General features: G+C 35.5%; 2 protein-coding genes across 7 annotated transcripts in view; one reads left to right on the top strand and one right to left on the bottom strand.

Annotated features, from left to right (window-relative positions):
* The window catches only part of LOC134385627 (PDZ and LIM domain protein 5-like), a 144909-nt gene extending 129578 nt beyond the window's left edge, over positions 1-15331 (bottom strand). For 2 of the 5 annotated variants that reach the window (XM_063107362.1, XM_063107363.1), the window contains exons 1-2: positions 15116-15331; positions 11611-11748 (exon numbers count right to left, since the gene is read on the bottom strand). In XM_063107362.1, the coding sequence (XP_062963432.1) occupies positions 11611-11706 (96 nt within the window). In that variant the 5' untranslated portion in view covers positions 11707-11748; positions 15116-15331. The remainder of the gene's footprint in view (positions 1-11610; positions 11749-15115) is intronic. The other 3 variants (XM_063107364.1, XM_063107365.1, XM_063107366.1) reach the window with 3 other exon arrangements.
* HPGDS (hematopoietic prostaglandin D synthase) overlaps positions 15237-24658 on the top strand; it is a 134261-nt gene continuing 124839 nt past the window's right edge. The window contains exon 1 of one of the 2 annotated variants that reach the window (XM_063107369.1): positions 15237-15433. In XM_063107369.1, the coding sequence (XP_062963439.1) occupies positions 15374-15433 (60 nt within the window). In that variant the 5' untranslated portion in view covers positions 15237-15373. The remainder of the gene's footprint in view (positions 15434-24658) is intronic. The other variant, XR_010024424.1, reaches the window with a different exon arrangement.

The following is a 24658-nucleotide window of genomic DNA, read 5'->3' as shown; positions in this document are numbered from 1 at the left end:
ACATGCCTTTTCCTTTCCTAGATCAGATTACTTATATGTTCTCTCCTACTTTCAAGTTCCTTCCTATATTCCATATCATGTTCCATATGCCCTTATGTCAGAAAATGGAGAACTACCCTTTGTACCCAAGGCCTACTACACAGTAAGAGATCAAAAAAGTATGTGTTGACAAACACCTTCTCCCAGGGCTCTGACATAAGTCATTCAAGAAAAGGACTGTGCCAGAAAACTACACCAAGGGGGAAGTACCCTGCTGTACCAAGAATTTGCCCACCTCTCCTAAAAGATAATAAATAATAATAACAAAATCTCTGAGGACTATGCTACAATACAACTAAATTACCTCTTTCCTGAATTTCTTTCTGTGAGGATCCTTAATCTTTCATATACACAGCACACACACAAAAAGGCCTGCCCCTCTTAGGCTCTCCTAACTTCCATTATGTATCCAGACAAGTCTGAGTTTTGCACATGTACATAAAATAGGCTAGATTTAGTATTCTTTCTCTTTTTAAAACAAAAGCCACAGATATTGTAAAAATTTCAAACAGTACAAAAGTGTACAGAGAAAACAGTGAAATTTCCATCAAGCTCACTGCTCAGATCAGCTTCTAAAATCACTCACTATCCAGTCACACAAAATCAGTTTCCTCACTTAATAACTATACTTCTGCATTGGTCTTAACATACCTGATGTGTCAAGTTCAGCTCTGGGAGTTAACATAAAGAAACATTTGAATACTAAACTACTTTTAAAGGGAAATAAATGCTAAGGGGTATAAAGATAGGGAAACTGTCATGACAGAAACATTTGAAGAAATGGCTTCCAACAGAATATCCACAATATTGGAAATAACTCATTCACCTATTTGAAAGGCTGTAATGTACAAACATGCATGTTTGTTGTGCATAAGACTAAAGGACAGAAGTAGAACAGTTGGGTCAGACACACAGAAAACAAAATCTGGCTGACATATAGAAAGACTCTGCACTTGGATGGCAGGGAGCTATTACATAATATAATTTGGGGAGCAATTCCTAGAAACTTACACCCTGATTAGGATTAAAAACAAAGAAAACCAAAATATTTCATCAAACTGTTTCACCAGTTAATTCTATCAATCATACACATTAACAAATCTAGAAGAAACTTTATTGCAATTCCAACCCAGCTTCCCATTTGTCCTCTACCATCATTACGATCATTAGCCAATAGTTATTGAACACATACTGGGAATTCTAATGTAATCTTGAGTAAATAAGACTCAGAGTTTAGGTTTTCCATCTGGTGAGAGAGGTTCATGATTTAACAAAATATATGACCTATTTATACACACTTAAACTGTACTGCTGTGAAATCTAATATGGAGACCAAAAATTTGAACTGATCTCTCTTCTGGTCCATAGCCTTAAAAAGACTGTAACTAGTTCTTGTTAACTTTAATGTAACCACTTTAGCTTACGAGGTGTAAAACAAAACCTAGTACAGCCAAGGATTCCTTCATAAGTCTTTGGTAAATTTAATATTCAGTATTAGATTTTAAAGTATTAAAGTATTATAAGCAGCATGACAACTTCAAAGTCCTCCAAATCTTTTGTCACAAAGGTACTTACAGCACCATAAACATACCAAAACCTGATGGTTATATTATTAAAACTGCCATCTATTTCCAAAAAGTTACCTATGGTTACCGACCTCTGAAAAACTAGGAAGAGACTGGTGGTTGGAGAAAAGTAGATCTGTCACATTATTTAGTCAATGGCATTACCAATTCCAAGTAACTTAGCCTTAACCTTTTTGCTTAAATGATAGAAATAACAAAAACTCTATAATAAAATGTTTTTTAAAAAAAGCAAAGCTATATATGGTTTCTAAACATTAGTACACAAAATGGAACCCAACTGATATACAAGAAACACCTAAAAAGCATGTTAAAAATATAGAATCTATTGAATCCTTAAATATCCTAAATTCAAAATCTGGAGAAAAGTCCTGGAATCTACACTTAAAGTCTAATTGATGATTAGTCTGGAAACCAGTCATATTTTTTTCTTAAAAATCTCAGTTATTCCCATACATACAATTATTTGATTCTATTATCATCTATTCTCTGGTTAAGAAACACACATACACACACTTTGCTGTTCCTAGTGAAAGCTGTCTATTCCTAGGAAATAGAGAATGGTTCAAAGCACTATTACAACTCAGTTTGACTGCTTTCAAATCCTGAGCCTAACTAATTACTAGCTAGCTAACTTTGGGCATGTTACTTAACTTCTATGTCCCACCATTTCTTCATCTGTAAGTCAGAGATTTAAACTCACATATTATACACAGGCACTGATATTCAACTCTGTACCCCACAAACGTGTATAATCAATTATGTTTCGATAAAAAGAAAAAAAGAGAGAGAGAAAGAAAAAAAACCAAAGGGGAAAAAAAATCATACTTCCCTGTGGGGCTGTTACGAGGATTAAATAATCAAACATGTGCAAAATGTCTAGAACAGGACCCAGACAATAACAAAGGCTCAATAAACATTAGCATATTTCATTATTTATTTTTTAATACAGGAGGGAAAGGAGACTCAAGTGACCTGGAGTAGTCAAACATTTCAAAGAGCACCTGGTGTATGAATGTGCTTTGAAGGACGGCTAGGACTTTAGGGATGGTAAGAAGAAACAAGTAGTGTGCAAAAATAATAAAGAGACCACAACCTTTGAGGGTCAAATTTGGCATTTGGAACCATAAACCAAATTGTATTAAATGGGCCCATTTATATGCAGCCTGAATACCAGGTGGAGTAGTTAAGCAATAATTCAACAGATAATGAAAAATGCTTACACTTCTCAAATAAGTCAGTAATGTATTAAATGTAGGATTCTTGCCTGGGCAAGGTGCCAGCCTGAGGATGAGAAACCAGCCTATGGAGGATAAGCCATTCATAAATTTTGGAAACACCCTTGTCTGCTAAAGTATCAAAGTATCAGTCTGAGAACTGAATATCAGATAACTAGGATCTTCCAGAACGGACAGAGGGACACATAAACAAATAAAAATGCCCAGTATAGGGCCGAGCCCGTGGTGCACTTGGTAGAGTGCGGCAACGCTCCCGCCGCGGGTTCGGATCCTATATAAGAATGACTGGTGCACTCACTGGCTGAGTCCCAGTCACGAAAAAATGACAAAAAAAAAAAAAAAAAAAAAATGCCTAGTATAAGAAGATCAAAAAAACCATTTGTAGCATATCTGGAAATTAGTAGCATAGAGATACTTCAAGAGAATGGCCAAAATCATAAAAATTACATGTGTAACACTGCTTGTGTTTATAAGGATATTTCAAAAAGTTCATGGAAAAACAGAATTAAAAGATAATATGAATCTTTCCATGAACTTTTTGGAGAACCCTTATATACACAGACTTCTTTCTCCAAAATATCTCTAAGGGGTCCTAGTTAAGAAATACAACATTTATTTTCTAAAGGACACTTGTCCTCCAATGCCATTTCTCAAGAAAAATACTTTCAGAACATATCCACAATCTGCTCTTGCTCGCATAATACGATTTTACTAAATATCTTAATTTTAACACCTCTAAAAGCTAATATCTCAGAAATCATTTGAAAAATGCTGGGCCATTAGATCTCCAAAGGAACAGAATCACAACACTTAAATCTTTGATCCAATCAATGGTAAATGTGTTCAATTGTTAATGTCATTAAAATAACTTCTTCCTCTTTTGGTAAATCAAAATTTACCCAGGACAGTTATCATAGTACAGTGGCCATTGTTACATCAATTTTTGGACCTTGAGGAAAAACGTTTAACAATTCACATAATTCCAATAATGAATGTTGCAAATTCTTATTTAATTCAAAACTATTCTCATCACATTTAAAAATTTACAGCAACACACTAAAGGGAAATTCCTCCTTCCCTCATCTTTACCAAATAAAATACAAACAACCCTGACATCCTTACTCTTTTTGTTACCATGGTTACCAACACATACACTCTACTGCTTACATCTGGCTAAAATAAAGTAATATAAGGGTACTTCCAAAAGTTCATGTAAAGATTCGTATTATCTTTCAATTCTATTTTTCCATGAACTTTTGAAAATACCCTTATTTACTGCACCACACACTAGTGTGCCTTCACAATGCCTGACTCACTATGCTATTCAACACGCTGTAAACCTGTGACTTCCATTAAGCTCCACCGGCTAATAAATGTTGATAATAAAAACACAGTGACGCTCATAACAGTGAATTGTACCATGCCCCTGGACCATACCAAATACCTCATAATAGTCAGTCTCCTTGTCACATTACATAAAGGGAGCTAGAGAAGACTGGGATTCAAAACCACACAATATATCAAGCTACTGGAAAAATTTCAAAGGTAAAACCTTGAATCTATCAAATATGATCCGCTTAATTTTTCAAAAAGCCTATGATGGGGCACTAGGCCAAAAACGATTCCACAAAAAAGCAAAAAAAAAAAAAAAAAACCTTTCACCATGTAATTGGGAGTAATATATAACACAGAGAGGAAATCTGTTTAGTAATAGAAAACAAATTAGAGATAACTATTAATAAAACTTCTGGATGAAAGAATTCAAAAAACAGCATCCCTAGGAAATTAATGGTACCATTTAAAGAAGGGCAGCACATTATTATTTCATACATTCTTGCTAAATGGAAAACAATGAACCAGAATACTTATGACTAACCCCTTTAAAAAGGAGACAGGTGGAAATTGCCCCAGCGATTGGAAAAGATCAAAGTCTATAGAAATTCATGCCAGCACAGGTATGGAGAAACAGGCATTCTCATATAAAAGGTAGGAGTGTCTCTACAGAAATATATTTGGCCATATCAGTCAAAATTACAAATGCCTGCCACCCTTTGTCTCAGCAATGACATTCTCAGCAATGACATTTCCAGGAATTTATCTGACAAATATACTTGTTTGCGTGTGTTTGTGGGTGGGTGGGGTGTGTGTGTGTGTGTGTGTGCGTGTGTGTGTGTGCGCATGCAAAAATTACCCCAAAGTGTCAGTAAAAGCAAAAGACAAGAAAGAACCTAACTGTCCACCAACAAGTCTGGTTAAATAACTTATGACAAATCCAAACACAATGTAGCTGTAAAAATGAATGAAGATATATTTACTGATGTTAGGTTAAGTGAAAGAAACAAAATGCAAAAAAAAAATACTTTTTAAGGATACTGTTTGTGTTGAAAATGAGGGTGAGGAGTATTCATACATATCTATTTATATGGATTGTCTCTGGAAACACAAGAAACTGCTAACACTGGTGCTTCGAGGCAGAGGAAATGAATGTCAGGGCAACAGCAGACTCTTACCTCTATACACTATTTATTGTACCTTTTGAATTTTGAACCATATGAATGTCTTACCTAAAGAAAAATATAAATGAAAAAAACTTTAAAAGGGGGGAAGGGGTAAAGTATTAAGCAAGACCATTTCTTCAGTGACTCAGTAAATATTTGTTTCTATTGGTGCCTATATGTTTCTATATTTAAGGGGTGGGAGGGTTGTTTTTATTTTTTTCCTTCCTTTTTTCTGTTTTGTATTCTTTGTTTGTTTGTTTTTAATTTTTCCATGGTAGCCTTTTAAAAGTTGCCTATTTCTTTTCTTCTCCCATCTAACTTTTTCTTTCTCATTCCCTCCTATTAACTTTCCCAGTTCATTTTACTCTCCTCCATTTAGGCCCATCAGTGACATTTGCTGCAAATGTTTAGCCCTGCTGGGTGTACTAAATGCCAAAGAGGTTGATGAACTTTGTTCCAGTGATTGTCAACAAAATGGGTGACACCATCAACTATAAAAGAAATCTGAGTATTTACAGAAGGTTAGTTGACTTCACTTACGCAAAGGAAAAGGAAAAAAAAAAAAGAAAGAAAGAAGGTCAGGGAAGAAGGGGAAAATTAATATAAGATTTGAAAAATTCAGTTTTAACATTATTAAAATTCTTCCAAACTTAACTTGAAATACTCATCCAATATTGTTTGCATTGTCCATTCATAATAGTTTATTGTCTAAAAAAATTCTTAATAAAAACAAAGTATTTGTGCTTAGAAAAGTGATTTTCCCTCTTTGTTAATTAAAAAAAAAAAACAAACTTGCCTTCTGAACAAAGCTATACAGTGGCTCTGCACCTAGAATACCTAAAGAACTAGCAGACACCAATGTCATCGTTCTTTAGTTACCTAAACTAATGTCTTCTGTTTTCATTGTCATTATGTCATTTATTTGCAAATGCATAAATATATTGATATTTCACATGCTAATGTCTCATTTTAAGTTTTATATTACACACTCCATACTTTTACATCTCAGAAACTGAAATAAAGGCCTACTCTCATCTGCCAAAACTGAAACATAATTATCCCTTGTAAGACACCAAAGTAACAATTGCTTCTACATTAACTAAACCTTACCAGATTTATCCTTCACGCTGTTGTAACTGGGGAAAAAGGACATGACTAGTCCTGTGGCACATGGAAATCTGGGCAAGAACTACTTCAACCAGGATGTCACAGACAAATACAACTGGCTAACTGTATATTCACATACAGTGTGACCAGCAACCATCACAAAACAAGCTCTTTGCCTCAAAGTTCTCAAAAATAACTGAAAGTAAGTCCATAGGCTTCAATATTCTCAGTTTGAGTAACTGAATAGGTTGTATAAAAATCTTCCTTATTTAGATCTAAAGTGTTATCCTTAACTTTACCCAAACCCTACAGTATTGTTCTGTCCATCAAATACAAAACTCCTGCCTACCAGTAAAATTTCTCTTAACAAATAACTTTCTAAAATGCCCAATATTTATAAAATCAAATAAGCAAGTCCTTTTTATCTAAAACTAATTTGCAATAAAACATATTGATAAGATTTTCATTTCTTTACAAATAACAGACCAGAAAAATATCTTCAGAATTATCTTGAGACTCTTGACACTTGTGACCAGAAAAGATAGAAAACTACTACATGGGAAAAGACAGGTCTCTGAGCCCCACACAAAAAGTATTTAATATTTTAAAAGCAGAGAGTGAACATACATGTGAAATATACATTATGTAGTTACACAAACTGAATTAACTTTCTAACTTGGCATAATGACAGGGTAGTTGGGAGGGAATATAAAAGAAAATACTCAACAGCTTAAAATTAACAATGGGCCCATTTATTCAAGGTAGGATAGTTCTCCCATTTCAGCTTGAGAGGACTGAAAGTCTTTCTGTCCTCCTCAAGGAAGGAAACTCTGCAGCTGGCATGTCTGGAGAATCACTCAACTATATCCACAGTTTTACTTAGAGTCAAGCAATGGAAACAAAAGTCTTCATCTTCACTTATGCACTGAAAACCAAGAGAGAAAAGTGTTGTCTTTGAGGTGTTCAAATTTCATCCTTTGAGAATGAATTCAATTACTTTCTCCTGAAGGAAGCCAACTCCCACAAATACAGAAGATCTATGCCCACTAAAACTGAGAAGCATTTATCTGCATCTTTGTCACTTCAAATATTGTCTTGTGACGGGTCTTACAACAGTGTCCAGTACTGTAGTACTGTGCTTATTTCTTTTCCACCCAACTTTTGTACTCCCCAATACTTTGTATCTTCTTCAGTGGCTTCTAGGAAGTATTCCTGTAACTGCTGAATGAATTCACAGCAAAGTGTTTCATAATTCTGTCGCTCTCTGTTCTGTGTTATACTTCCCAACAGGGCTCCATACTCCAGGAAATGGTAAATTTCTTCTGCTTTTCAAATTCAACTAAAATTTTGTCTGCACTTGTAATAATTTATCCTCCCTTAACTCTTGAGAATCAAAGTCATTATTATTAGAGTATATTAAAAAGTCTAATCTCATTCTTATCTGCTAAAGAAACATCTAAAATGTTTTTATGGAAAATTGGGAAGATCATCTTCAGGAAATCCAAATACTGACAGTGAAGAAAAAAGCTCTAACACTAAACATCAGAAAACAACACACAACAGAGTATTTCAACTTTAGGATGTTTTACTTAAAAGACATTATTCACAAAAATATAACCTTTCTTGTAATTTCATCGTGAGGAACATCAACTTGCCAAAATATAGCCTTGAATTGTGCGAAAAGTCTCCTACTTATAAAATATACTGGCAAAGACCAACAAACCCACACTGCTACAATGAAACTCATCCCCATATTCCATGGCTTCAGGGCAATTCAATAAATACAGGGTCATAAAAAGAACAGTCTACAAGCTCCTATTGCCAGTACTCCATTGTAAGGACAGGAAATTGAAGACAATGACATGTGATCATGCAGTCACTGCATTCTGAGGTTCTTAAAAAGTTAGCAATGGCATTGCCACTCATCTGAGAAATCCACCCATAAAATAGTATACAAAATTTATACAGTATAGATAATGAGCTAATCTGAGTGAAATATTAAAATATTATAGCTTGTATGCTTTGAGATCCAAGTCATATTTGGCATATTCATATGCTGATACAATAAAATCTCAAGAAAATAGAATGTTCAAGTCTTTGCCAGTGGCTTATTTACCTCAAAACACAATGTGATACGCCAGAGTTTCAATTTTATAAAGGAATGTAAATGGTCCTTTGGAATCCAATATAGTAATACCTGGCCAGAGGAAAAATCATATACTTTTGAAAGATAAATATAAAGATGTAGGTTCCCAGCTAAGCACAAACTTGGGATTTTTTTCTTTCTTTTTCAATTTCAGCAAACTCTAAGTAAAAAAAATATAACTGCTGTGTTCCCTACAACTATGGGGAAGATTTAATATTTCAAGTCCCTAAATTTTCTTTTTGATTTTATAATATTATCATAAAAGATAACAATTGAGAGAATGCTGTATGCCAGACCTTGCTAAGAATTTCATATACATGTTAAAATAAGAGATCAATAAATTACATGTTTTAAGACATGCTTTCAGGTTTTAGTTGTTTCTCAATACTATTAATTACAGAACCTGATGATCACTGAAAAATATCCCAATAATTTTACATAATTAAGACAGAATAAGTATAACTAAAGAAGTAATTAAGATGAGAGTAAGTTAAAATTTTATAACATTAATAATATTACCACAATATAAATTAGTTATGAGGCACAAATCTTTACTAGGCAACATTACTAGGCATGTTTAAACTAAACCACACAAGGGGTTGAAAATAACTACAATGAAAGGCCAACAGCCTAGCAGCCCAGTTGAGCCAACATTCCCTTCTCTCCTCCCCCTCCCCTTCCAATCCTCTCCAGTTCAGAATGAATTGCATGCCCCACTGCACAAGGCCCAAAAAGGTCACAGTAGATGGCAGAGACTTTTGTAAGAGAACAGAAATAACTCAGCAGCTTTGTTACCATAGTCTCTTTTAATCAGTAAGTTCAAAATCCTTTAATTAGCACTCTGTCTACACAAGGAAAGCATTTCTTCTGTGCCAGGGGAGGGCACATATGTATGTACACAGTGTTCTGTTGTATCAGCATCACAACATGAAGCTAGCTCCTCAAATTTTCTGCCAGGGAACTGAAGCACATAAAACTTTTTTAAAGGCATGTTACCACAAAATTTACATATTGCATTTGCATTTCTATTACTAAACAACAAAGTGATGAGTAAGTTTGTCTCACTTGTCAATTTGTTTCTGGACTTTTTTTCAGCAAAAACAGAAGTATTTTAAACTAAACAGTAATTTTCCTTAACCGATTAAAATAAAGTAAGATATTAAACCTTAATGTAAAATAATGTTAACATAACATAAAAACCGACAATACTCAAATATTGGTCCTGTCCTCATAACAGATCTTCAGTAGAAGAAAAAAAACACCACCTCATTTAAGTAGGAATAACTCACAAGACACATTTTCACATGGATACTTTACATTTAAAATTTCATCCAACCACAAAAGGTCTTAAAACTCGCGGGCTGGATCACATATATACATTTCCTGGCAAAATATAATTAACTGGAATCAAGAGAGAAATTAATGATAAAGATAACTATTTTAAAATCAACAGCCAACAAATAAAGAAAACTCCATTAGTAAGACGGGATTTGCAGTATTTTAATAGGGATATGCAGGTGTTACAAACTTATTTTTAATCTTTTAAAGTCAAATCGCATACATATACATATATATTAAGATGCAGAGTGTGTGTATATATATTTATACATATATGCATATACATCTATAATTAAACAAAACAATAACATTCTAAATATCTGATTAGAGAAACAACTTAACTAAATTTAAGATAAAGTGAATTATTAGGGAGGTAGCACAGTATAATTGCTTGAGAGCCAGCTCTTTCACACCAGCCATCTGAGCTCACAGCACAGTTCTGTACAATGGGAATAATACCACTAATTCTTAGGCTGGTATGAGAATTAAATGAGATGATGCATTTACAGACTTGGCAAAAATTCAAATCAAAAAGTTTGTTGGGTAAGACTGTGACTGGGGAGGGTGGAGGGAGGGAACTGGTAAAAACTATAAAAATGACATATATATATATTGATATGTACATATATATATAATATTCCCTGCAGCACTGTTTGTAATAGCAATATTGGATACAACATAAACGCCCTTCAGCAGAGGACTGGTTAAATAAATGTTACTTCCCTACAAGAAAATACTATACAATTGTTCAAAAAAAAAATTTATATATTAATAGAGAAAGTTCTCCACGGTAACTTGTTAAAAAAAAAAAAAAAAAGGCAAGGTACGGAATAGTGCATATAACTTGCTACCATCTCAGTAAAAGAGGAGTAGAAATTCATATTTATTTGAATATATAAAAACAAACCCTCCAGAAAGTTATACAAGTTAAAAAAAAAAAGTTACACAAGTAATTTATAGTAATAATTACTTACTGGTTACAGAGTGAAACAGTGCCTGACACACAGTCAAGCCTCAATAAATGGAAGCTGCAATTAGTCCCCTCATCAGTATCATCATCATCGTGTATATCTTTTAAATACGGACAAAGAATACATTCAAACTAAATTTACAATAAAGTAAAAGGCCAAATCTCAATTATTCATAGTTGGAGTTCAAAGCCCTTCATTTCCTCTTCAAAGTTAAGTAGCTTATGGCCATTTTACTGTGGCTATCACCTCCACCAGAAAGTGAGCTGAGGAAATAATACCAAAAATAGTCATTTTATCCAATTTTGATCAAGCTTTTAATAATAGCTTTGGAGCTGAAAGGGACCGTTAAAATCCTATTGTGCAACCTTCTACAATTACATGTGAAGAAACTAATGCCCAGAGAATTCCCCAAATGAGGGGTAGTTAAAAATTTACAGCCTGTCCCCTAGTTAAATGCTTTTCCATTTTCTTATTGATAATAGGGGGGAAAACTGAAAATAAGCTAAGTTGAAATTCATTATCCTTGCTAAATCCCTTCCCCCGTCCTTATTATAGATAACTAAAAGTGCTGAGATCAAATACCACAAGCAATTGTAATAAGTACAGCCCAACAGAGAATTCAACAACTCATCCCTGAGGTTTCCAGGACCAGGCATTGAATCTGCAATAAAATCTGTAAAGTATGCTTACACTAGAGATTGTCAGAGGCATGTTGAAATCCTTGCCACCTTGCAGCCGGAAACCCCAAGGAGCTGGGCCAACCAAGGACACACTGTAGTTGCTCATGGTTCTAATTGTCCAAAGTCCAATGCCAGAAAATGAAAGAAACTGCGAAAGAAAATTAAATGGTTAACAAAACTGTTTCTTTGAAATCCTATTACATATTTAAATGTATTTTATATAATGCCAACTAAATTATGTTCAGTATTCTGTTTCTTCAGGGTGAGGGGATACAGAAGATAAGTCTATATTAAGTGATTCATTAATTCCGGTCTAAGAAAAGAAATCTATGAGCTAATATACAATTTTTACACTGATGCCAATTTTCACAGTTTAAAAATTCCATATCAGAATATACTTCTAGACACGTGATCAGTTTTACAGCTTACTATTACAATCCAATTTTGTGGCTTCTTGCATATAAACTTTAACTCAAAGTACTTTACAACACTTCATTAACATTTATGAGAAAGAACAAGATTTTATTTCAGGTTTAATTCAAAATGATTTTCCTCTTTCCTCTACTTCATGCATTCTTTTGTCTACTGTTGGCAAGAATCTTTCAATTTCACTTAAATTCTGTTACTCTAACATATGAAAGGGAATGCAGATCAGTAGACTCCCATTCATGCTTTCCAAATACTAAATTCTTTAAAAGTTGTTTTTTAACGTACAAAAACTATTCTCTCCAATTATGAACTACAACTCATAATTCCTCTTATAGGGACATGATATTTTCCACACTTAAGGTAATATCTACTTTTCCTTCAGACAGGCAATAGTCTAGTGCAGTGACATTTTAATCAGAATCTGCTTTTTGTTTTATACACACACCTCATCAGGCAAAGTAGAGTAGGCATTTACCACCAAGTAAATGACTACGACTAAACGTGGTAAAAATGCAGGATTAACCTTAATGCACGAAATTGAATTGCAGCTTAAGAAAAGAACCAGTGCTCCAGTGATTTCTTTTTTTCTGTGTTTTGCTGTAAGTGCACTCACAATGACTCCCATAGTAGAACTTTTATATAATAATAATAACAATAATAAAAAGTCTGACTCCGAGTTTCCTATTGGTTGTTATAGTGGTGGGAGAGATTGGGAAGAATGGAGTTTTTTTGTTTTTTAATTTAATATAAAAAACGTAATATCTCCTTCTTTAAAAATATTAAAAATATAACAGATGAATAATTTTATAATTTTAAAAACATTCTCTTTTTAAAAAGCTGTTTAAGACATACTTCCTTAGAAAATATAAGCTATCCAACCAAATCACCACCTTATATTACATGTCTTAAAATATTCTTCCATTTTTTTCAACCATTCAAAATTTCTATTCCAGAGCTGGCCAGTTAGCTCAGTTGGTTAGAGTATGATGCTGATAACACCAAGGTCCAGGGTTTATTCCCTGTATCCGCCAGCCACAAGAAAAAAAAAAAAATTCTATCTCATCACACCAAATTCATAGTAGCAGATGTAGATATTCGAATCACTAGATATATTTAAAGCAAACAGATTCCTTCCTCTCATAAAGAGAAAATGAGGCAAAATTTTCAAATAAACCTGGTTCTTAAACCTGGAAAATCTGCACTGCTCTACCTAGGAACTGAACTACTAGGCAATAACAGATTACTTCAGTAATCTGAAGAATAGGCACAGGGCACAGAAAAAAACCCAAAGGCCAGGCCATAAGTCAAACTATTACATATAGGGGAAAAACGAATAATGGAGAGATAATAGAGAGCCACACATAATGTGATTGCTTTCCCACCATAAAAAGAGAAGATTTTCATAAAACTAGTAGAGAAAGACTATCTTGATATTGGCACACAATACAAATCAAAAGCGTTTACAGCAAATGATATTTCGCAGGCAACCTGCCCTCCGTTTTTAATCTTTAACTTGTGTCAGGAGAAGAATGTGAAAGTAAAGATCAACTCCCTTTGGCCCCATTCTTCCCTACAAGAAAATATATTTAATTTATTTATCAACCCATGTACATGTAACTTCCCTTTACTCGGGGACTCCCTCCTTGACTTCTCCCATTTGTTAGTAAAGTTGCTAGCACTGGCAAGGTCACAGTCACACTACAAAACCAGTGTCATTTCATTTCTAGTCAATGTCCTTTTTATTTCTAGATTCTCCTTCTGCTAGCTTCACTTGGAACTCATTTGCCTTAAAACATTCTGATCCCTAAGCAATGGCAATATTTTTATTGGCCCTTTCCAGGTCTCCTCCATCTGGTTATTAGTGGTGAAACCCTTCCTAAAATACCAACCGGGCAGGAAATAGCAGCCTATTCTGCTTTCAAACACATAGAAAATATTGGAATAGCTGTAGAGTTCTGGCTATTCTTTTAGGGAAAGTCTAAACAATGTCTTTGCTCTAGTATTAGGGAAGGAAGCTTGGTATTTCCACATTTGAATCCAGCTTCTGTGGTAGGTGGGAGGGGGCAAAGGAGAACTCATGAAATGTAGAGAGAGAAAAGAAGGACCTGAAATTAAAGAGAAATATCTTGATGTTGTCTTTTCCCCCTGGTTGAAAGGTGATGGAGGTAGAACTGAAGAACTAAAGCCATAAGCATAGGATGAAAGCAGCCAACGAGACAGTTTTCTAACAGAGGTTCACGCCTAGTCCTGTTTGCCAAATAAGGATCCCAAGCCGGCTGTTTCCGTGGCAGGCAGCTTCAGACGTCCTCACCGGCAGGAAGGCGGACTTGGGATAGGATCTGACGATCACACCCTAGATCTGCCCTGCCCAGCGCAGCCACGAATTTTCCTTCCAAGCTCTGCCCTGTCCATACGCCCTTCCTTTTTCCATTTATTGTCAAACGCATCGAAAGCCCAGTCTTACAAAAGTCCCAACAAGTACAGAAGTATTAGATTTTTTTTTTTAAACGAGCTTTATTTATGCACGCACGGAAGTTTTTCCCAAACATGACTGTAAATATCGGGGGGAGATAAATGCTTCTCACTACCCTGAGAGCAAACAAAAAAAAAAAATTACACGCCTTTCCCGTTTGGTCCCGCTTCCTCCCCACACCCGCAACAGGCTCGCGCGGGACATGGGTGTACCCGGACGCCAAGCTGGGTGCCCAGGGACGCCGACAGCCGGCCGGGCGTGCCGGTGCGGCGGTACCCGGGAGCCCCTCCGCGCTCGCTCTCGTCACCCCAGGTCTCACGCTCTCGCGCCCGTCTCCGGTGCGCTTGTCCTGGCCGGCCCGGACTGCGGGGACTTCCAGTGCTCACCCTCTGGCCTCACGCCTACTCCCGCGCTGCCTTTGCCCGGCGCCCCTCTCCCCAAGCCGCTTTCCCACCTCCGCCGCTCAGCGCCGGGAAAGCACCTGAGGAGCCACCCACGCGCGAGGTGCGCCCCCTCCTCCTTCCCAGCAGGGCTTCCCTCCTCGCGCTCATCTTCTTTCTCCCCTTCCTGCCGGAAGGTCGGAGACGCGCCTACACGGCCGGCGGCCACTCACCTCGGGTCTCGCGCGGCGCTGCCTCCGCCTCAGACGAGCGCTGACAAGTGACCCTCAGTGCGTGCGCCGTCTCCACCGCCCGCGGGAACTTCCGCCTCCGAGCTCTCCTCAGCCCCGCCCCCAGGGCGGGCCACGCCCCTCTGTGCCCAGCCACGCCCTCGGGCCGGGCAGGGCCGCGCCGCGCTTGGACGGGGAAGGCTGCCGGGGAGCCGGGGGACCCGGCTTGCTGCGGCGGACTGAAACCGCAACAGAAAAACAATGAGCTACCGAGTTTCGGTGGGAGTATTTCTAGAGGATTTCGAGCAGTACCTGGCCAAGGTCTGACCTTTTGCGTGTCTGTTTTGTATCGGCGCATTCCTCTCTCCAGAAACCTTGAATTGGCAAACAGTTGCACTGGCTAAAAATAGAAGGGAGCTTTGTATAAATCCTTATCTATGTAAGTTCAGAGGCTACTGCCTGTTTTTTTGAGAGAGCTATATATGCTTTGAGAGTGCTGACCTTGAAGATTGCTTGACAGGAAGGTGAGACTCAGTAACTCTAATATGTAAGAATTAAATCTATTGTCACACCAGAAGACAGGGATAGAGAGCAGCGGTCAAAAATGATTCAGCTACTATATCCTCATCTTATTTTTGTAAGTCCAAATCAGTAGCCCACTTTCCTGCTTCTATAAGGTTGCTTGATTTAGCTAAGGAATTTATTCATAAGCAAATGTGAATAATGTTCATAGAATATACCAAAGTAACTTGTTGTCTCTTTTACTATGAACTGACTTTAAAAATGTGAAAGGAACAATTCTTAACCAAGGGGCATATAAAGCAAAGATGAACTTCATGAGGTCCATGAAACCCCTAGAACTGCATGCAAAATTCTAGAGAAGGTCTAAAGCTTCTCTGTTCAAAACGGTAGACACTAGCCACAAGTGGCTATAGAACAGTTGAAATGTGACTACTTTGCCTGAGGCCCTGAATTTTTTTTGATTTATAAAACTGTTAAAATTGCATTTTCCTAGGTCCCATCTAGACCCAGAATCCTTACAGGTGGGCCCTCTGAAACTGCCTTTTAAAAAGGCAGTTTAATTGCAGGTAGTTATTAAACTGTAATGCTTAAAAACTACTTCCCTAGAAATAACCCTATATCCCCAATTTACTATGCACTGTGCTTAGGTAAGAACCATGCATCCCATATAGCAGCAACTTATCTCAGTATCCTCATCTTAACGGAAATAATTACAAATAACCTTGTGAGATTATCATGAGGACTAGAGATAATATATTTGTAAAGCACTACAAAGCACACAAGCGGGTATTAAATAAATGGTAGCCATGTGAAACTTTCCTGACCAATTGATTAGATTTATTTATGTATTTTAAAAGACAAGTAGAGAACCTTAGCATTCATTATGCGTGTACTGTTTTCTTGGTGCTTTATGTACATTATCTGATTTAATTCTTACGACCATATAATGTAGGTATTTTTTCAGAGGAAGAATGAGAAACATGGAGTTTAAGAAATTTAACCAAGGACATGCAATGAATTAGTGCCAGAAGTAGAACAAAGGGTCTGTATGCAAAAGCCATGTTCTTTTCATCACAACACACTGCCTATTGGTAAATTCAGTAAGCCATCCAGCTTAAAGACCAGAGATAGAGGATGGAAAGCTATAGAAAATAACACTGTGGAAGGCCATAGAGGTGCAATCTGCAGCAAATTATGGAAATAAAATAAACGCTGAGGTATCTGTATATGAAGGAGGGTGAAACTCCTGAAACACTTCTGGTAGGGCATGTGCCTTAACTTGTTTTATAATGAATTGCCACTGACCCATTCTGACTCTCCTTCTCTGTCTCCCTCCTGACTAACATTATGAAATGATTGGCCATGGTTTGAAGGACAGTCTGTGACCACAGACTAGCAAAAAGATAGCTGATCCATTGGGAAGACAAACCAGTGTTCTTGGGCTCCTTAACTCTGCAGAACTAAGCAATGAGGCACTGGCCACAAAGGAAACCATATTAAAGCTTCGCTTTATCATAACCAGAGCAAGAAAAGCTTGAGTAGAAAAGAAAAAAAAAAACTGATTTAGCAGGAAGAGTTTTTAAGAATATTCCATCTAAACATAGTGTTTACCTAAGTGTATAAATATTTGCCCTAACATTTTATTATCCAATGTATGACTCAGCCTCTTGCAGTACTTCAAAAATAACAGAAACTTTTAATTACAAGAGGGCATTGCTATGATGAGTTTTTACAGTTGCACCCGATAAACTATAAAAGTGCACCTTTAAAAAGTTCCTACATTACTCTAAGTGAATTTATCTTTTAAGTCCTAATCCTAAAAGGTAAATAACCACTTATGGTAAGAGTGTTTAATGTTTAAAATCTACAATGGAGAGGAAGCAATTATCTATTCTAATACCTAAAGAAATATTTGGTAATCTAGGGAGAAAGCATTAGAAGCATGATGCCATTCTAAAGTTTACTAAAGAATCCTGGGAGAAGAGCAGAACTAAAGCAGGCGCAGAGAGTGGAAAGGCATAAATGAATGAGAAAGACTCTAGGAGCACATCCATGAAACCTAGATAACTGGTAAATGTGTGATTGAGGAAGGCAAAGTTTAAACTAGCTTTAGGGATTCCAGTCTCAGTTGTGCAGGTAGTATTAATGACTGAAATTGAAGGAAGAGGAGCAAGTTTTGAAAGGACTATGCATTTCACTGACAGCTTTTAAAAAGAAAAAAAAAAAAGTCACTGGTAAGTGAGGTGTATGAATAAGAAGGGTAGATAGTAAGGACACTGAAAAAAGTACTAGGGAGCTCCAAGTTTGGGATTTCAAAAGGAGAGGAATATTCCTCATAAGATCAAGGTTTAGCCAGTCTGATGTCTGACTCAGATAAAGTCAATTCACTGAGGAATCTGATGGGTGTTTGTGATAGTAGAAAATATGTGCTAATGATTTTGGAGATGAGATTGGCCACACAAAAGATGTGGGTCAATAATTGAAAAAGCTTGGTTTATGAAAATATTATTTGAAGAAGGTCAAGAAAGTAAGAAATGGGCCTGGAGCAGAACTTCCCAATTACTTGGTGTGCCAAAAAATTAGTGTTTTTTTCTCAATGTGAGAAGGGGGCAGATTTGAATTAGAAGCTTCATCCATTTTCCCAGTTTCCAAGTTTGCTTTGATGTTAAAAGAGTTGAGAAGCACTGGACTAGAAAACCAAAAAGAGATCAATAAAAAGATGGTCACCTTTTCATGTACTCATCTTAATGTCTTGCACATTTCTACTAATGAGTCAAGAAAAGTGTGAAATGCTCACTTAGAAAGATCTTATAAAAGGCAGTAGGACATTTTTGGAGAAAACACCCTGCCCACACCACTATACAGAGTCCCTTATGAACTTCTTTTCAATTAAACACTTGATTATACCATCTGTTTCCTCTTGGGACCCTGACTGACACATATGTATGGGTGATTCTTTTTACTCTCAACACCTTGGCACAGATCACTAAAATGCTATACACTCTTTAATGAGCATCTGACGTGCCCCAAACTCTGTTGATATAAGTGATGCTAAAAGCGAATTCATTTTCTGGAAAAAATACTGGAATTTTTACCTTTTGGATTTTTTAAATTGATGACTTTTAAATTAGGCATGTTAGGATTTTTAGAAGTATTTCTGTTAGAATAAAGTGGTGTTGTATAAACCAGCATCACTTACAATCTGCAAGTAAATGTCTTTTTTTTTTACACTTACCAATAAAAGAGTTAGTAACAATTGTGATTAATCTGAATCACAAATGAAACACTTCTTGTTCTAGATCTATGTGTATATAGTAAAGTATATGTAAATGAGTGCAGGTTGAACATCCCTAATTCAAAAACCCAAAATCCAAAATACTCCAAAATTATAAACTTTTTGAGCGCCAACAAAGGAAATACTCATTGGAGCATTTTGGATCTGGATTTTGGGATTAAGGATCTTCAATTAGTACGTGGTCTGCAAGTATTTCAAAAATCGAAAAAAGTCCAAAATCTGAAACACTTTTAGTCCCAAGCATTTTACATAAAGGTACTCAACCTGTTGCTATCTTTGAGAGATGGAATTATGAGGCCATTAATTTTTTACTTTATAATCTTCTATATTTTATATACTTTAGAGAATATATAATGAGAATAAAACAACACGGATTTTTAAATGACATAAGTTGACTAAAGTTATCATAATAATGTAAGCTTATATTAGCCCAAAATTAATTTTAATTAATTGGTTGTTAAATCTCAATTTCTTTAAGTATGGTTTTTGTTTCAAACCATTGATGTAATCTCTACAGATCCATTAGATAGTCTTTCACATGTGTGGGCATGGAATTTCTCATGCTTTTCCATGTATCTCTCCATCAGTGGTGGAGCTATGAGGACATAATTATTAACAAGGCTAATGTACAAATAAGGTCTTAAACAAGTGGGATTTTGGATTAGAAAGATCCTTGGGGAAATCTAATCTTAACATGCTTTGTTTACAATAAAATCTCTCCACCCAAAACATAGTACCTCTACTAAGTGTTTTTAAAATCCATTTACGTATTCTGGGAAAAGCAAGGAAGCTGATATTTTGCTTGGAAAGTACCCACATTTGTAGTCACAGTGGCATGCAATAAGGTATGTCATTCCTAGCCAAAATGGAAGGGATATAGTACTAAGAGTGATTTTTGAATTAGGGATGTTCAAACTATACTTCATTAGCATATACTTTACTATATATAATACAGATAAGAATTTTCCTATATATATATATAGATAAAATTGTTTTTAAGATAAGGAATAATATGAAGGAATAAATACGGATCAATAACATGTACCCAAACTGACTTAATTCCACCTGTAATATCTAATTTCCAAATCATATCAAATTCTGCCAGTCTGTGTAATATGGGCATACCTCTTGGCATTTAATTTCATAAAATTAGTTCTGAGAAATTCTTCACAGCCACTTCTCAGCTGTGAAAAGGTTAAATGGTTTATAAAGTAAGCAAGACACTTTTAAAAAATCTATGAGATATAAAACTGGAGTCTTCAAATATTTTATCATCTGGGGCCGGCCCGTGGCTCACTCGGGAGAGTGCAGCACTGGGAGTTCAGTGGCGCTTCCGCCGCGGGTTCGGATCCTGTATAAGGATGGCCGGTGCGCTCACTGGCTGAGCGCGGTGCGGACGACACCAAGCCAAGGGTTGCGATCCCCTTACCCGTCACATTAAAATTTAAAAAAAAAAAAAAAAAAAATTTATCATCTGATTATTTTACATGATGAAATATTTTCTGAACTATTCATTAGCCAAAGTCTGATGCCTGCTTCCTCTCAGAATCTAAAAACATTAACAAAATTACTGCAGTTTTGCTCTGTTTTAATTTAAAAATCTATTTTTAGTTAAATATTACTTTAAATCTTATACATTAAAGTTTACATTTTTAAATTCATGGAAACAGAAGTCTGGATATAAATGTTATCAATGGTTGCCTCTGGGTGGTGAAAGTTGGTATAATTTTATTCTACTTCTATTTGCTTTTTGTACTTTTCAGATTTTCTCTGAAAATATTTTACTTTTATGATAAACTGAAAATAAGGAGTAAAATCATTGGTACATATTAAACATATACATTGTTATATACCTGTACGTTGGCATATATAGGTAACAAATACTTTTGGAACAAATGGAAATTTTGAATAGTAACTGTTATTTATTAAACATTTAATGAGAGCTAGATACTCTTCTGAATCGTAAATATGTATTTCATCCTCACAGCAACCTTATCAGCTAGGCGGTAGTATTTTTGGATAAGAAAATGAAGGCACAGAGTTAAAGTAACTTGCTTCAGAGCTAGATAGTGTAGGCAGAGCCAGGTTTTAAACCTAGGCGATGTGACTATATGTACATGTACTTAACTAAAATATATAGCTGCTTTTACAGATTATATTATTGAAGTTTGTGTGTCTGGAATTTTCTTTTCATGTAAGTCTGATTCAGACCAATGTAGTTCTAATTCAGGATGATAAACTTCCTTGACAGTTTTTATGTTTTCACATAAATGACACAGAGGACTGGTTGAGTAAACTGCAATAAGGTAAAAAAAAAAAAAAAAATTGATAATACAAGTCATTTCAGGATTGAGAGAGAAATCTCTAAAACCTGATTGTAAGAAATATTTTTTCCAGAAATCTTAAGCTGAAACCGTTATTTCTGTTAAGCTTTATAGCCTTCCCAACAGAAAGGGGCCCCATGAGAGTAATAATTTATTTTTCAGTATGTGAAAAAGAGTGAAAAAATCAGACTAAAATCTCCATAGAATGTTTGGTTTTCCTCTGTAAATTTCTTCAAGGAAGGAAATATAGGACCATATGACTAGATGGTTGTTTCATCAGTACAAGTCAAACATCCAAATTAAATTTGAAAAATAAAATATTTACAAGTTTGCTCTAGGTAAAACCAAACTTTTCGATATTTTAATATATGTAATTTTGTCTTATTTTTAAATTTACCCAAGTACTTGATATAAACACACCTTAATCAATCTTAATAGAACAGTCTTAATCAAAGTTATATTAAATGTTAAATGATAATTTTGATAATTTTTAAACAAATACTCTGAACATACCAGTTAAAATAATACCAAAAAAAAGTACTATGAAAAATAGGCAAAATGAATACCACATTTTCCAAATTAACATCAGTTGAATATCTCCTATAATGAAATGTATTAGGCTGATAAATCTCTCTATGTAGGATTTAAGCTGTAGGGGAAAAAAAACCCTAAAAACATATATAGTTTTCTTTATCTCTATCTGGTCAGATTCCTTGACAAATTCTTGTAGTCTTGTCATATTTAATGTAGTTTTATATTATTTATAAATTACATTATTTATTAAATTTGTTACTTTGAAATTTATATTATTAAATGTATATTTAATGACAATTAGATCAGTGTGTTATCATTTCAGAACTTGGATTCTGTAACACTAAAGTGTTTCTGGCCCAAAGACAGGAACGTACATAAATTTTGAGCAAGAGATCCCGTTGGCATACAAGGAGAGCTTCTAGTTCTTTTATCAAGAGGGTAGAAACACCTAGGAAAATCAAAATCCTATCTATTTCACAGATATTTCATTATGATCAGTAAGGGCAAACAAGTATCAATCCCTCCTAGAAAAGAAATGAGTTGGTTCATTACAACTTGAGCCAAAGTATCAACTGTTACGCACACATCCAGATATAGCATCTTCTGGCAAAGAAACAGCACAGAGCAAGAGAGTTAGTGGACACCTGATAGCATTGCCCAAGTAACTTGAGCTAAGGTTTTGCTTGTTATGGAGACAAATACACTGAAAATCGAGGCAGAGAACAAATCACATTACCTCAATTTCAGAAAGTCTATGAAGATGGATTTTAAATCTATTGATATGTCTTTTTGTTTGTTCATTTTTATTTTGGTTTTACTTTTATTATAGAATTTTCAAATACATACAGAATAGAAAGACTAATAGAATGAACGCCCAGTGTGTCCATTACCCAGCCTCTATAATTACCATTAGTAATATAATTTAACATAAAGTTTTATATGTAGTTTTTAAAAAAGTGTTATATGTGACAAGATTTAACACACTATTGTTCAGGTTAAATAAAGGAATGTGGAGTTTTAGTTGATCTGTGTTGCAGTTAAAGAGTTGGTAAAAGAGAATGCTTGGCAGGTTTTTTTCAAATTAAACCCTCAGGGCAAATAAATCTTTGTGAGGTCTCCATCAATAAAACAAAGCATGTTCAGAAATTCAATTTTATTAGATCCACTACAGAATAGATAGACTCCCAGAGACTCATTCATGCTAATAATAAAGCTTGCTAGAAGCTGATGAAAAACCCAGGATCTTAATTTTGTAATGTACACTGACAGGATACTTGTGGAGCAATCTGGAATCTTTAGGTCATTGTGCTTTTAGGAATGTCTCATTGGAAAATAAAATTTAGGTTAGAAGTTTGCTTGATAAGTATTGAATAAGAGGACAAAGAGGTGCATGAAGTTAAGGAGAAGCCTCGTCCTGTTGGGTAACTGGATGGAGTGTCCCCTTGTAGGGCAAGTAAGTGATTCAGGATGTTCCTCACACACTTTCCCTGGGAGGGTTGGAAAGCACTCGCAAAGGCTTACTCTCAAACTCTTCCTTGTCAAAGTTTCTAACTAACTTCCATTTCTTTCTATTATGAAAACACTTCATTATGAAGGTATATGATTTCTAAGATTGTAGTTTACCTACGTTAGTAGTATTTTAAATTAGTGTCTTCCATTTTGAGGGACACTCCTAGGCCCCTTGATGAAGTTTAGGAAGCAACCTACTAAGCAAAGATTGACGCCTGTTGTGCTATCACCGCTCAGGTCATTTAGACTTGAATGCTGGCAAAACACAAGTACAGATTTTTCCTGTTTTTCCAGATTTTAGAAAAAGGACTCCAGCTTTTTTCTGAGATGGTTAAAGAAAGGCTAGTCTATAATGCAATGTCCGTGGGATGGCTTCCCAAATAATCAAAGTTCGTGCTTAGATTTTCAAGTTGAACACCAGAAAAATATTTTTTCCATCTTTTTGTGTTTGTTGACTCTATTAACATTTGTTTCTCCACAAGATTAATAAAATAGACTCTATTTTCCCTTGTGCATGTGCATGTTTATCATTTTGTTTATCAAAGGGTTGGAAATTAAAACAATTTCAAGAGTTGTCATATTAGAATTTATATTTCATCAGCTCTCTCATGCTAAGTTAACAGAGGAGTAAATAAGAATCTTTAGTCAACAGAACCAGAGGTTTCATGACTTCCTTCATTTGTTCTAAGTGGCTTCCTTTCTAACCTAACCCTAGCCAAGCCATAAGAATTTGACTTAATCAACCATCCTGTTGTAGTTAATAAAATATTTATTTTGTCACTCATCATTAGGGTCATGGCTGAGGCCCCTATAACAAAAGACCAAGAGAAAAGCATATAAATTTACTTAAGTTTTATGTGTCACAGGAGCCTTCAGAAATAAAGACCCAAAGAAACAGAAATCTCTGTATTTTTATGCTAAGTTTGATGAAGAAGTGGATAGTTGGATGGTAGTATAATTGGACAAAAGGGATTGATCTAATGGTAATAACCTGGAGGGAATTCAGCAAGCCCTGTTTGTTCAGATTCTTCTGTGTCCCTGTGTCTTCAGAGATAAGGACATTCCTTTTCTCTGGGTTTAGGGAGGTAATCTTTCACAGGAGTCTTATGACCTGCTTCAGAGGAAGGTCAGAGAATGCTTTTACTGCTGTCCCACTTCAGAGAAGAGCAGGAGAAGGTCACAAAGACATTCCTGCTTCTGTTGTTTTCTCAGGTGCCAAGGTGCCATGTATGGGGGTAATGCGTCCTGAACCCCATCACTGTCTACTGACACAAGAACTTTAAAATCAATCCCAACCAAAAGAATCACAGTGGAGAGCATCTTATTATACCCTTATTGATTGCCAACACCTTTTGATTCTGG

This window comes from Cynocephalus volans, chromosome 9 (genome assembly GCF_027409185.1).
Source record: "Cynocephalus volans isolate mCynVol1 chromosome 9, mCynVol1.pri, whole genome shotgun sequence".
Taxonomy (NCBI): Eukaryota; Metazoa; Chordata; class Mammalia; order Dermoptera; family Cynocephalidae; genus Cynocephalus; species Cynocephalus volans.
Note: the sequence above shows the minus strand (reverse complement) of the source record. Positions and strands in the feature narration are given on the sequence as shown.